General features: G+C 40.8%; 1 protein-coding gene across 1 annotated transcript in view; it reads left to right on the forward strand.

Annotated features, from left to right (window-relative positions):
• Window positions 1-2,018: 2,018 nt before the first annotated feature.
• The window catches only part of ZNF532 (zinc finger protein 532), a 30,787-nt gene continuing 19,708 nt past the window's right edge, over window positions 2,019-13,097 (forward strand). Inside the window, 2 exon segments of the mRNA XM_008935384.1 lie at window positions 2,019-4,375; window positions 10,166-10,347. Of these exon segments, the coding sequence (XP_008933632.1) occupies window positions 2,036-4,375; window positions 10,166-10,347 (2,522 nt within the window). The 5' untranslated portion in view covers window positions 2,019-2,035.

The following is a 13,097-nucleotide window of genomic DNA, read 5'->3' on the forward strand; positions in this document are numbered from 1 at the left end:
GGTTGTTTCTTTTAAGTGTTTGATGGTTTAGTCTGAGGAATGTCTCCTCAATTATGCACCTTGTGGACTGTTTCTCAGATCAGTTCTGAAGATCTCTCAATGGCACCTGCTGATGCTAGGGTTTTACACCTTTCTGTGTCTCTTTGGAGACACTGAGCTTCGCTCTCAGCACCTTAAAAGCAGTTCTGAAATTCCAGTTCCTGGAAAATCCTGATTTCCTAGGGAACCAGGAAGTTGCCTCATTTCCAGCATTCACAGGCATCATGTTGGCCTGGAGAAGGGACAGACTAACAGCTTGTCTGGCAATCGGTTGATTTTGATCTTGAATGGAAGGCGGAGTTTTATCCTCAAGGGGAGGAATTACTGGGAGAGTTCTGGAGGTAAAAAAGGGAGGAATGTGGCTTCAGAGTCCTGGCATTGTGGTGGAAACATTTATTTATATATCAAATCTTAAAATTGTGTACTAGAATAGTGAGGAAGAGATGAGTAAAATGCCCAGGTTGCAACTTTGCTTAGTTTTTTAAAACTAGCCATATCTTTTGTCCCTTTTTGTTCAACTTGGATTGCTTTAAAAGTTTGAATAATGGGAATAATGTCCTTCATAAAGACAGGAGTATTTCTGAGTCTCCCATGTAGAAGAAACCATTCCATGCTCATGCTCTGGTAGAGCATGGAAGTTGTTCCTTCTACATATGCTTGAAAACCAGTTGCAGCTGTATGTAGTGTGCTCTGTTGATGAGTTTATGATCATAGCTCTGAATTCTTTTGAGATATTTTTCCATTTTTGAATCGGAGTAACTGAGTTTCTCACTAAAGGACAAATATATCTCCTCTGCTGCACAGTTTTGCTCTTAGACATACTCAGATGAAATGCTGTGTAAGTGGGCCTTTACTGAATTCGTTGCTATTGCTAAATTCTAATTAAACTCCGGTATATGTAATTAAAGGAAATTTTAGAATAGGAAAACTTTCAAAAATGCAAATGTTATAGTGGTATTTAAATCTAAAAGTATACTCAAAGTTAATTTTTCTTTTTACTCAGCATTTGTAAAGTTTCGGTTTTGAGTTTCCTGTTCAGTTTCAGAACTGAAAGGAGGAGGAGAATAAAAAAAAACCCACAGCAGAGGCCAGTGGTGAACAAAAAGAACAGGATCTGGGAAATGTTAGATGTGAGGAGAAATAAAACCCTAAAGATCCGTTGCTGGTTGGTTTTGAAGAGAGGTGATGGTGTCAGAGTAAAGTGCTGTTGCAGAGAGGATAGGTGAGTAGAACCACAGGCAGTTCATTCAGATTGCATCAGGAAAGATTCAGACTGTGCAGTAGGAAACATTGAAAATTGTGAATGACTGGTGTAAATTACATTAGAGATTGTAGAATCTCTGTTATGGGAGGTCTTTAAAGTAGGTGAGACACCTGTCAGAAGTAGTGTAGATACAGCAGATCCATCATTAGAACTGCTAAAAAAAGCATTGTGGACACTGGGAGATGCTTACTCCATAATTCTTGTAAAGCAATTGAATTTACAGAAAACAGTTCAGCAGTCTGAAACTGTTAGTAGAAACACATTTGTTAACCATCTTAAAGAAGGCTTATCAGGCTGATAATACAAATGCCAAGGAAAATCTAAACTTAGGAGGAATTGCAAGCGTATCACATTATTTTCATAAAAGTCCAGGTATCTTGCTGTAATCATGGTGTATCTGGGAGAAGAAGGGAGTGTAGAGTGTAAGAAGAGCAGACAGGGAGGAAGTGGCTGAAGAGACATTTGTGCCTAGAATGAAAAAACTACATGGCAAGTCTCTGGAGCTGATGGATTACCATAGCTCTTGGCGTAATAATGTGACTGTACACTTGCACTGGAACACTGTTCCGTGATGTTTAGTTTCTGAAAATACTGCTTCAAAAGTGAAATAATGCCTTTTGGCGTGGCATGTGTGAACATACATGTATTTTGTGTAAGACTGTGCCATTAGAGCTTAAAATACTGAGATGATGACTTTCTGCTTATTTTACAGATTTGCTTACAATCAAATACATGACCATGGGGGATATGAAGACCCCAGATTTCGATGACCTTCTTGCAGCCTTTGATATACCAGACATGGTTGATCCAAAAGCAGCTATTGAATCTGGACATGATGACCATGAAAGCCACATAAAACAAAATGCCCACGCAGATGAAGATTCTCATGCCCCGTCATCATCTGACGTGGGCGTGAGCGTCATTGTGAAGAACGTGCGTACTATCGACTCTTCCGAAGGAGGGGACAAGGATGGCCACCATGCCACAGGCAACGGCTTGCATAATGGCTTTCTAACATCATCAGGTCTGGAGAGTTACAGTAAAGATGAAGGGAAGTCACTTAAAGATGATGGGTCAGCTTCTGAGACTGCACTGAAGGATTCAGCTTTCAACCAGTTTAGCCCAATATCAAGTGCTGAAGAATTCGATGATGATGAAAAAATTGAGGTGGATGACCCCCCGGATAAAGAGGAGATGCGTGCAAATTTCAGAGCAAATGTCTTGGCAGGATCTGTATCTTAGCAGGAATATGACAAACTAAAGGCACTTGGAGGGGAGAATCTGATTAAATCTGGAATCCCAGTTTCAAGTAGTATAGACAAAACTAAAGCTGCTAAACGAGAGACAGACACAAACTCCATGAATTTAAGTGTCTATGAGCCTTTTAAAGCTCGAAAAACAGAGGACAAGTTGCTAAAAGACAACTCTGAGAAGCTTCTTGAAAACAAGGTACTTGATGGAAAACTGAGTACTGAAAAAAGTGAAACAAATCTTGCCAGCATGTCACAGTCCAAAGCAAAGTCATCAGCAAAGCTTTCTTCATGCATTGCTGCAATTGCAGCACTGAGTGCTAAAAAGGCAGCTACAGATAGCAGTAAAGATTTGCAGTCTAATTCAGGAGAATCTTCTCCGTTACCAAAAGACATGAGTGAAAGTCCCCGGGCTATTGAAAAATCACCTGAATCTCAGAGTCTCATTGATGGTGCTAAAAAGCCATCTGTCAGGCCACCTGATAGTCCCAGAAGCGTATCGAGTGAAAACAGTAGCAAAGGGTCTCCATCCTCTCCCGCAGGGTCAACGCCAGCAATTCCAAAAGTTCGCATAAAAACCATCAAGACTTCTTCTGGGGAGATCAAGAGAACTGTTACTAGAGTGTTGCCAGAAGTTGATCTAGATTCTGGTAAAAAGCCAGAGCAGACTGGTTCTATGGTAACTTCCATGACCTCTCTCCTGTCCTCGCCAACTTCTGCTGCTGTTCTGTCCTCTCCTCCTAGAGCCCCTCTCCAGTCCACAGTTGTCACCAACGCAGTTGCGTCTGCAGAACTAGCACCAAAACAGGTCACTATCAAACCCGTGGCTACTGCCTTCCTCCCAGTTTCAGCAGTTAAAACAGCAGGTTCGCAAGTTATTAATTTGAAGCTTGCTAACAATACTACAGTGAAGGCCACTGTAATATCTGCTGCTTCAGTGCAGAGCGCCAGCAGCGCCATTATAAAAGCTGCCAACGCGATACAGCAGCAGACTGTTGTGGTGCCCGCCTCAAGCCTTGCCAGTGCCAAACTTGTGCCAAAGACAGTCCATCTTGCCAACCTTAACCTTCTGCCTCAGGGTGCTCAAACCACCTCTGAACTCCGCCAAGTGCTAACGAAACCTCAGCAACAAATAAAGCAGGCAATAATTTCTGCAGCTGCCTCACAGCCTTCTAAAAAAGTGTCTCGAGTCCAGGTGGTGTCATCTCTGCAGAGTTCTGTGGTGGAAGCATTCAATAAGGTGCTGAGTAGCGTCAATCCCGTACCAGTTTACATCCCAAACCTCAGTCCCCCTGCCAATGCCGGCATAACGCTACCAACGCGAGGTTACAAGTGTCTGGAGTGCGGTGACTCCTTTGCTCTGGAGAAGAGCCTGACCCAGCATTACGACAGGAGGAGCGTGCGAATCGAAGTGACGTGTAACCATTGCACAAAGAATTTAGTTTTCTACAATAAGTGCAGTCTTCTTTCCCATGCTCGTGGACACAAGGAAAAAGGAGTTGTGATGCAGTGTTCACACCTGATTCTAAAACCAGTCCCAGCAGATCAAATGATAGCATCTCCTTTAAGCAATACTGCTACATCTATGCTTCAAAGCCCTGTGGGAGCTGGCACGCATACAGTAACAAAGATCCAGTCTGGCATAACTGGGACAGTCATATCGGCCCCAGCAAGTACACCTGTCATTCCAGCTATGCCGCTGGACGAAGATCCGTCAAAACTCTGTAGACATAGTCTGAAGTGTTTGGAGTGCAATGAAGTTTTTCAAGATGAGACATCTCTAGCGACTCATTTCCAGCAGGCTGCAGACACAAGTGGACAAGTAGAGTATCATATGTTTAAATTCCAGTGTTTCATCTATAAGCCTGGGAGACTTGGGATATGGTTTTACTTCCATTTAGCTGTTAATTACCTGAACCTCTGTGATTAAAAGTATAAACGAAATGCGTAAAATATCTTGCAAGCATGTATATAGTGAATGTCAACATTTTTAAAATAAGACTTCCTAGATTTTCTTTTTTTTAGGCCCTGAAGTCTACACTGTATAATTTTGCTAAAATTTAGCACTAGTTTTCTTACAGCTGAACACTATAATACTGAAATTAATGGTCTTTATTAAGAAGTTTTAATGATTCTTTCTGTGCTTTGGAATTCAAGTATGCTGTGGAATCCACTTAATTGGCACCCTCATTAACAGCCCGCCTATTTAATCTGAATGATAGTTTCAAATCTTCACTTGGTTACTTTCCTCTAGCAGCGTAGGCGAGCTAGGCACTCCTCCGCCCGCAGCTCCACGGCACACTGATCCTCCTGAGGGGGCGTGCGTGCTGCCTGCCTCAGGTCTGTCTGCAGCAGCAGTGAAAAGTGGTGCTCACTAGCATGCATTTCTTGCTGTGTGACCATTTGTTGATTCATGTTGGTTTTCCTTTGCTCTCACGATTGCTACTGAGTTAAACTTAGAAAACATTTTAAAATTCTTTACTGATGTATGTGGCCTAATCTGAAAGAAACACATCATTCAATAAAAGTCGATATTAATCAGTGTGCGATGTATTTTATAATCCTGTAAGAGTTAAGATCATTAATTAAATGATATAGTTGGATTTCTGTTGGGGTGTGCCAATTAAAAGGGATTCTTGTGTTTCTGTGTGTTTCAAAGCATTCAGTTGAGCTTGGTGTTGCAGCTTCTTGCCACATGGGAAGCTGAAAACCTGCAAAGATAGTCAGATTGATCAAGACAGGAATATTCCTGGGAACTGCACAGCAGTGTACAGGACGAAGTTTTTTAAGTCCTGCAGTTAGGAAAAAATCCACCAGTCACAGAAGTGCAGACAGGTTTCTGTCAGCATTTGTTGAGTAGGCTTAAGGCCTGTTCTGTGACCATGAAGCAGTTGGGCTGCACCTACCGCTACAGAGAGGCACGTGAAGAGATTTGAATTTGAGCGTATGGGTTGTGTGGCTCCTGTGTTACTGACTGGCTAGTGGACTTAGGTTGAAATTGCCAGGATTCACAGTGAGATACCATGTGAGTGAATTTCTTTCTGTGAGGAGCTGTGGATGTGCCTGTCTGAAGCAAGTGTAGCTGAGCTTTTTGTCAGAAGTTAGCAGAAGGTGTTCTGTCCTTAGATCTTGCCGTTTTGAATGGTGTCTGAAGGCTGGCCACGAGTAGATTGTACACCAGCTCTTGAGTTACTTAGTACTCAGTAATTCTTTCTTAGCTAACTACTTGGCTGCTGCTTATTGGTATTAGGTTTATCTTTGTTTCAATAATAGTCCATTAGGTATGATTTGGTATAAGTCCTTGTGAAAACCTTATTGTTCTTGATACTATAAAATCAAGCAATTAAGAAGTTAACAAGATACAACAAGTGGATGAGAGAGAGAGAGACACACTGAGAATAGGTTGGGAGGATGAGGTAAGGATAAAATGAAATAGAGAACAAAGCTAAAAAACTGATGTACTATCTGTGGGAGCCTTTTCTTGTAGGGACTAAAGAGATGTGTAGAGACTCCTTTTGCCCTTTCCTGCTTCCTCTGGCCTGTGCTTTCGCCCCATTGCTGCCGAGTTTGCTCTCTGTGCATGTCCTGTTAGATCCTGTTTACACTGGTTGCTTACTACAGGAAGGCAACTGAGATCTTCACAGAATGCCAAAATACAACTGTGGTTAGGTGGAAAGATAAGTGCAGGTGCACAGATAGGTACTGCTGTTCAGGAGGAGAGCTCACAAAGCTGCAGAGGACAGTCGTCATTGCCTGCTGCCTACCAGGGCATTTGTGTCTCGTGGGAAACTTGCTCTCTTTGGGAGCTGAGGTATGAACGAGGCCTTAATCCCTGCTCGCTAGGCCATAGACTCCCAGGTTCAAAACAAAACAAACCAAAAAAAGCCTTGTTGCTGCAGAGCACAGGAGGAAAAGAAGTTATTTTCATGTTCTTCCATCTTTAAAAGAACACTCCTAATAAACATAGTTTTAAATGTTCTTTGTTGAAATATCCTCTTTGAAATTAATTTTTTTCATAATCCTCACATATTGAGCAAAAGGTTTTGATTCTGTCCTGATTTTTTTTCTAATATTTTAACCCTAATATTTTATTATATACTGTAGTGTTGTAGCTATATTGAAATGCTCAGCACAGAAACTGTTCAACTGAACAGCTGCTTTAGCGAGAGCAAAATAGATCCTGAGTTCTTGCTAAGTTACCTTTTTGTCCAATTTTTATCCCAAGCATTGCTGCAAGGGTAGTGTTTGCTTCAGAAAGACTCTGTACAGGCATTTTATTGATAAACATTTGGTACTTTTTCATTATATGCTACCCCTTGGAATGCTTGGATGAGAAATACTCTGACTTCTCTTTTCTTTTTTAGAGCTTGACACTGGCTTTTTGTTGCAAAACTACCACTGTTGTGGGGGGAAGGTGACAGGAAAGTTAGGTGAAAAAAATATTTTTACTTTGTAAGGAATAATAAAAATGAACATTTGGATTTGGGAAACAATAGGAAAAATTATTTTTTGCAGCTCACTGTTCTTTCTAGTGTCCACCTAATTGCTTTTGAAATGGACATTTTTATACTGTTTTATGTTTTCAGTGAGTCTAAGCCGTAATCAGCTCTTACTTCTTTTTCTTCTTAAACTCCTGTTATGAAGGTAGAATGTGTCTTTTAAAATAAACAATAGTAAAACAGCACTAGCAAGTAAAAGATGCTTCCCTATAAAGTGGCTGCCTCTCTGTAATATTTTACTTCCATTCATATTTCTGTTAAAGGGAATGGGGCCACTCACTGACAGGTTTCCTGCCTGAATGAAACTATCATCTCCATGAATTATATGGAAATGAAGCATGCTGAACTTCAGAATTTCACAGTAGATTCTTCTTGCTCTAGTGTAGCTAGTTACAATTAAACTTTGTCTTGCTGTGCTCCCTAGCAAGCACAGCAGTGGCCCCAGCAGGCCGTGTGCTGCCAGCTCGGGGAGCTGAGGCTGAGCTGGGGTTGGCTCTGCTGCACAGCAGCCTGGCTGCCCCATGGTGCTGCAGCTGGCAGGTGTTGGAAGGGCTACCAAAACACCTCGGTTTCTGCTACTGGAATAAGAAGGGTTTTTTCTGATTTGTTACATAATCAGTACTCCAGATTCTCCGGTGTTATATTGCTGCTTAATACATTAATGGCAAAAGATAGATTTTTAGGAGTGGCACTGAAGCCAGGTAAATGTGGCAACCACGTTTTAAGTGGAGTTATGGTTAGTCAGGGTTTTGCCTTTAAGCCTGAGCTGAAGACAAAGTTAATATCAAGTTCAGTTGGAGGTCGTGAGTCGGTGTTCCAGCCATTGCTGTTTGGTCAGCTGAGGAAACATTTGGCATTTCAAAGTGACTCTGTGTCTCTGTGTCTGAACACATTCTCAGTTTCCTGTGTCACAAAGGCTCTAATTGGGTGACAGTTCAAGGCCCCCGGGGAGCGCTGGCCTCAGCAGAGCCCCCCATAGGTGGGAACTCCCCGTGCTGATCTCTCAGGCTGGCAGTAGTGCTGATACTGAGCCCCAACCTGAGCAATGGCAGATTTTCTTTGCTTAACTTCCCCTGTTTTCATGTTCTGCATTTTGCCATCTTGCTGTTGTCAGGACATGTGAGAACAGGGTCTGGATGGAGACCATGTTCAAACATATCAGGCCACCTTGTTCACAAAGTAAAGATGAAAAGTGAACCACGTGAAAATGCACTTCTTGCTTCTGTGTGTGTCACCACAAGATGTTCCATGTTAACATTTCTACTTAAAATTACTGTTTTTTTAAAACAGAATCAAGTAATTGCTTTCAAAAAAAGCATTTAGATTTAAATTCTTTTCCAAAATAGCTTAATGGAGTGAGGAGATTGTAACACAAAAATATACTTTTTTTAGAATATCAGTGATATTGTAAAAATGCTAAGGCAATTAAGGAGTTACTTTAGACCTTGATATCAAGCAGTGTTTTATTAGGAAGAAAACCTAGGGGTTTTGCAGTGACTATAAAGGCTTTTTCCTTCTGTCTGTGGCGTTAGTGTCCACTTCCCGTCGGTTCAATGGGAGCAGTGGGGTTTTTACTGGCATGGTTGCTAATACTAGTAAGTCGGATTCCTATGACAACTATTTGTAACACTACTATTTCTTCTACAGTGGTAGCCTTGATTCTGCTGTTATATGGTCTGAATTTTCCTGTTTTTTAAAAAGAGTTTTAAAGGCGAGTCACCTCAATTAGAGGAAGGGGATGACTTTTTGTGAGGCACATGTTTTTTAGTAAGAAGCTCTTTTACCGTGAGGAAATGGATTATTTCTTAATTATTTATTTCAGGATCTCTTCATACATGGGTTAGTAAATACTTTATAATGCAGCTGTGGAGATTCTTGCAAAATGTACACATCACTACATCTGCAAGACTCTTACAGATAAAATTTCTAAAAATATGCAAATCTCCTGTTAAAAAGAAAAAAACATGCCATGAAGGAGTCTTGGTTTTGTTTTTAAATCTTCGTCAGTCTGATGAGATTTGTAAGAAGTAATAATTTGAAAAGCCTTACAGAGTCTCATGGGAGGAAGTTGAGTTGAAGTCCTGTCCTGCAGAGACTTGTATCTGCGCGTGGATGTGTGTGCTGAAGTCAGTGAGGCAGCTCCATGGTTGGTGTTAAACAGAAGCACAGCTCCATGTGGGATGTCAGCTGCCTGCACAGAGATCTTAGGAATGTATTGTTGGAGAGGAAACATTTTTTGGAATGCTTTTGCAGGTGTGGGTCTTTGTGTCCTCCAGTGATGGATAGCAATGGTGAGCAGAAGTGAAGCCTATTTACAGCTGGGTTGTATCATTTGCATTTCATCCCAAAAATGGCACAAAGCACCCAAAGAATTTCAGTGTTTCTGATTTCGCCTGTAATTAACGTGTAGTTGAAGAATTTTTTTAATTATTTTTGTATAGCAAAATACAACAAAGGCATTAGTTTAGTAAGTTACTGCTGCATGTACCCTGCAAAGAAAGCTTTGTAAATATTTTATCTATCTCTAGTTTTTACTCAGCTGCACACTATGCTGATAGAATGCAGATATTGTGTTCTGCCCTGAGAAATGTAGTTTTAAACTATCTGTGCCCTTTCTGCCTGAGGATACTGCATTTTGTTGTTACTATGGATATTACTGGAAGAATTAATCAGGAGCGGGGCTCAAGGAAAGTGAAGATAGTATATTTGGTGGGTTTGGTTTTTTTTACTTTATATGGTGCACTGAATTAAAACCATGAGGTCTGATCCTCAGGTAGTACTTGGGCCCTTTGTACTATTAAGGTAACCGTGTTAGGCACCTCAGTAAAACTCCTGTAAACCAATGTGCATCGCCTGTGGTCGGTGGCGTATGGAGGAGCTTTGTTGTGCCAGAACAGCCCAGGATGCCACTATATGTCGAGTTGCCAATGTCTACCCAGCTCTGTCCTGCAAGGTTTGTCAGTAGGGCCTGCATTTAGTACTTGCCTACTTCTTTTGGTTCCCATCACAGTCATAACATCTAACCTTTTATTTGATATATTGCAGTTTGACACAAGACTTTATGTAGAGCTGAACCAAACCTTTTGTTTCATCTATTTTGGTTTATCGTTTAGAAGATATGCAATATCTGCCAGATGCTGCTTCCTAACCAGTGCAGTTTTGCATCACACCAGAGAATTCATCAGCATAAATCTCCATACACGTGTCCTGAATGTGGAGCAATCTGCAGATCTGTCCACTTCCAGACTCATGTCACTAAGAACTGCCTGCATTATACCCGAAGAGTTGGTTTTCGGTCAGTATAATGATTACTTTTGTTGTCAATTTATGTGTAATTTATGCTTTTAAAAGTAATTTTCCATTTTCATAAGCACTGTTTGTAGAATACAGCTTCACGGGTTTTAGGTTGTCATGGCAGCAGTGCCATTAGTAATACAAATTTTGGAATAAATACCACATTAGGATTCTGCTTTGTTTTGGCTATCTGCTGTTGCATGTTAACTAAATCAGAATATTAGCTAATCTCATCCAGCCATGAAATGTCAGATTGAGCACTTCACAGTTTATAAGGTCTAGAGAATTCAGATGTATTTTCTTAATTTCAGATTCTTAAAAAAAACCTTAGAGATTTTTCAAAACATTGAATTTTAGATTGCTCTTTCTGGTAGAACAGTCATTTTCAAAATTTACTGCCAGAATTTGCTGTCGAGGTGCTGAGGAGCATACTGCATCTGTCTGGTTGCTCTCTTTTCAGGGGGCAGTCAAGATTCTTCAGCTTTACATTGCTTGAAAATGACCTTTTCATTCAGGCAGCCTGTTTTTTTTTATTCTTCTTTGCTACTCTTCAGTTTCCCTTTTGTTCTTATGTTTCCCTGTAATGGCAACTTACTAAGCAAATTAGGATGCGAGGCATTTCATGGAAATGTTCAGTTCTGAAATGCTCAAAAAAATGTTTTCTCTTAGAATTTTATTCACACTGAATGGCAGGTGGCACAGTAAGAGATCAGAAGAGCCACAGATAGAGCTGAGCTTTGCTCAGCACTCCTAAAACACCCCTGCTTCATGCTGTCTGACTGGAGGAGGGCGATGTAAAAGGTTACCAGTAGGTAGCTCCTTAGCTGAGGTGGCTGCGCGATCTCCCGCCAGGGCAGGGAGCGTCTTTCCTGCACCAGCCCCACTGCCCTGCAGTCTGCTTCCAGGCCGAATCCATGGCCTGACACAGCTCTCGGCTCTTGGCGCTTCTTTGGGTTCTTCTCTTTTATTCTTTTCTCCCAAGCAGTACCTCTCTTGTCCTACACTTCTTACGTCTGCTGCCTGTACTCCCCTTCCCTCTAGTCTGTGTCTCTTGGGTTTGTACACAGAATCATCTTCAAGGACTCCTGGCCCACACCAGCAACACCAGAAGACTCATAAATCCTTCACCGTGAATCTAAACTGAAGTCACTGCATTTTTCAAAATGTATCATAAACATCATGTCACACTAAGTCAGAATTTCTGTATATGATGAGACTAAACAAAAAACACCTAGGCAGAGAAAAGCAGTATCTGAGAAAGGGGTAGGGTCTTCCTCTTAGAGTCCTCAGCATCCACTTGTCACCATGGTGCATTTCCTTGAGGGAGCAGCAGAACCTGCCTTGCCTTGCCAGAGGAGCTCTGTGAGGGAGTTTCTGATTTCAGCGATTTAGGCTGGCTGGCTGAACTAAATCCTTTGAAAAATTCAACTTTAACTGCATCCTTCCATGTTAAAAACAAACAAGCTGCTGTAACCATCCAGAAGGGAAGACTTGGTCCTTAAGAACTGTTTTAATGTACAACGGTGGATGCTGTGGATCATTTGTTATGTTGCATCACTGGAGAATAAAGTCCAGAGAGGATGGGATCAGGGGGTGAGAGGTGTGACCCCGCTCCCCTGAGGTGACACCTTAGGAGGGGATCTGCCAATGAGAGGATCGTGCTTTGTGCTGCTGTGAATGTTCTCTGCACAAGCAGAGAAGATCGGAACAGCCCCAGACAAGACACGGACCATTGACTTTAGAAAATGCAGTGATAAGCAGAGACTAGATTGATACAAACTTGATTAGTAGTATTAAGAACGTAAATTAAGTGCTACAGAAAAGAAAGGACGACATCTCATAAAATTGAAAGGTGATACATTTTAAAAGGAAAATGGGATTCTTGAATGCAATGTGTAACTATTTCCTGCTTTATTGCTGTCATCAAGGCATTAAAACCATATATATGACAACAAAACGTTTATATGACAACAGTCACAGTACCATGATAGATGCCAAAATTAAAATTCAGGAAGGGTAGAGGCCTTCTATGTTTAAGTTGTAGAATGCTGGTCAATAAGAGATTTGTTCATATGAAAGGTTATTTTGTAATTGCTTATTGCAGTATCTTCTTGGACTTACTTGGTAGCATTTAGTACTGCAGGTGTATGGCACTAAAAGAGGCCATTGTGCATAGAAATTTTTTTGTGCTGATATTAATTCAATTTTTTAATCATTTCATTTTAGAATAGATGGCGGAAAGGTCACAAATTTCCAACACATCAGAAGTATGTTTTTGAAAAATATTTTCAGAATTCCAATCTGATAGATTGATAGTTGTCCTGAGTTTAAATTACTCTTTTTGGTTTCCGTTACTCTTTTTTTGTTTTTGTTAAATCCAAGTGCTGATTTGATTACATGTACAGAAAATCATTACTACTATGTCTTCATTCAATCTAAACACGGGAAATGGTGAAAATGTTTTCCTTAGCAGTTTACCATTTTGGTGGTAATTTCTAAATTGCTGTGGCATACCTTGTACAATCCACTGCATGTGATAAAAATGCATTTCGTAGAATCTCTTTGCAAATTTGCAGAGGACTTAGGCATTCTTTTTACAATCAATAGAATATTTCTCTGTTGACCCTTCTATCTGTTTTGTTGTAATGCCACAAAAACACATTCTGACCTCGTATCTCTGAGGTTTTCAGATTAAATGGGGGAAATTTCCTTTTTTCTTACTTTCTAATACATAAATCTCTGTTCCTGCTG

This window comes from Merops nubicus, unplaced genomic scaffold (assembly GCF_000691845.1).
Source record: "Merops nubicus isolate BGI_N331 unplaced genomic scaffold, ASM69184v1 scaffold22282, whole genome shotgun sequence".
Lineage (NCBI taxonomy): Eukaryota > Metazoa > Chordata > Aves > Coraciiformes > Meropidae > Merops > Merops nubicus.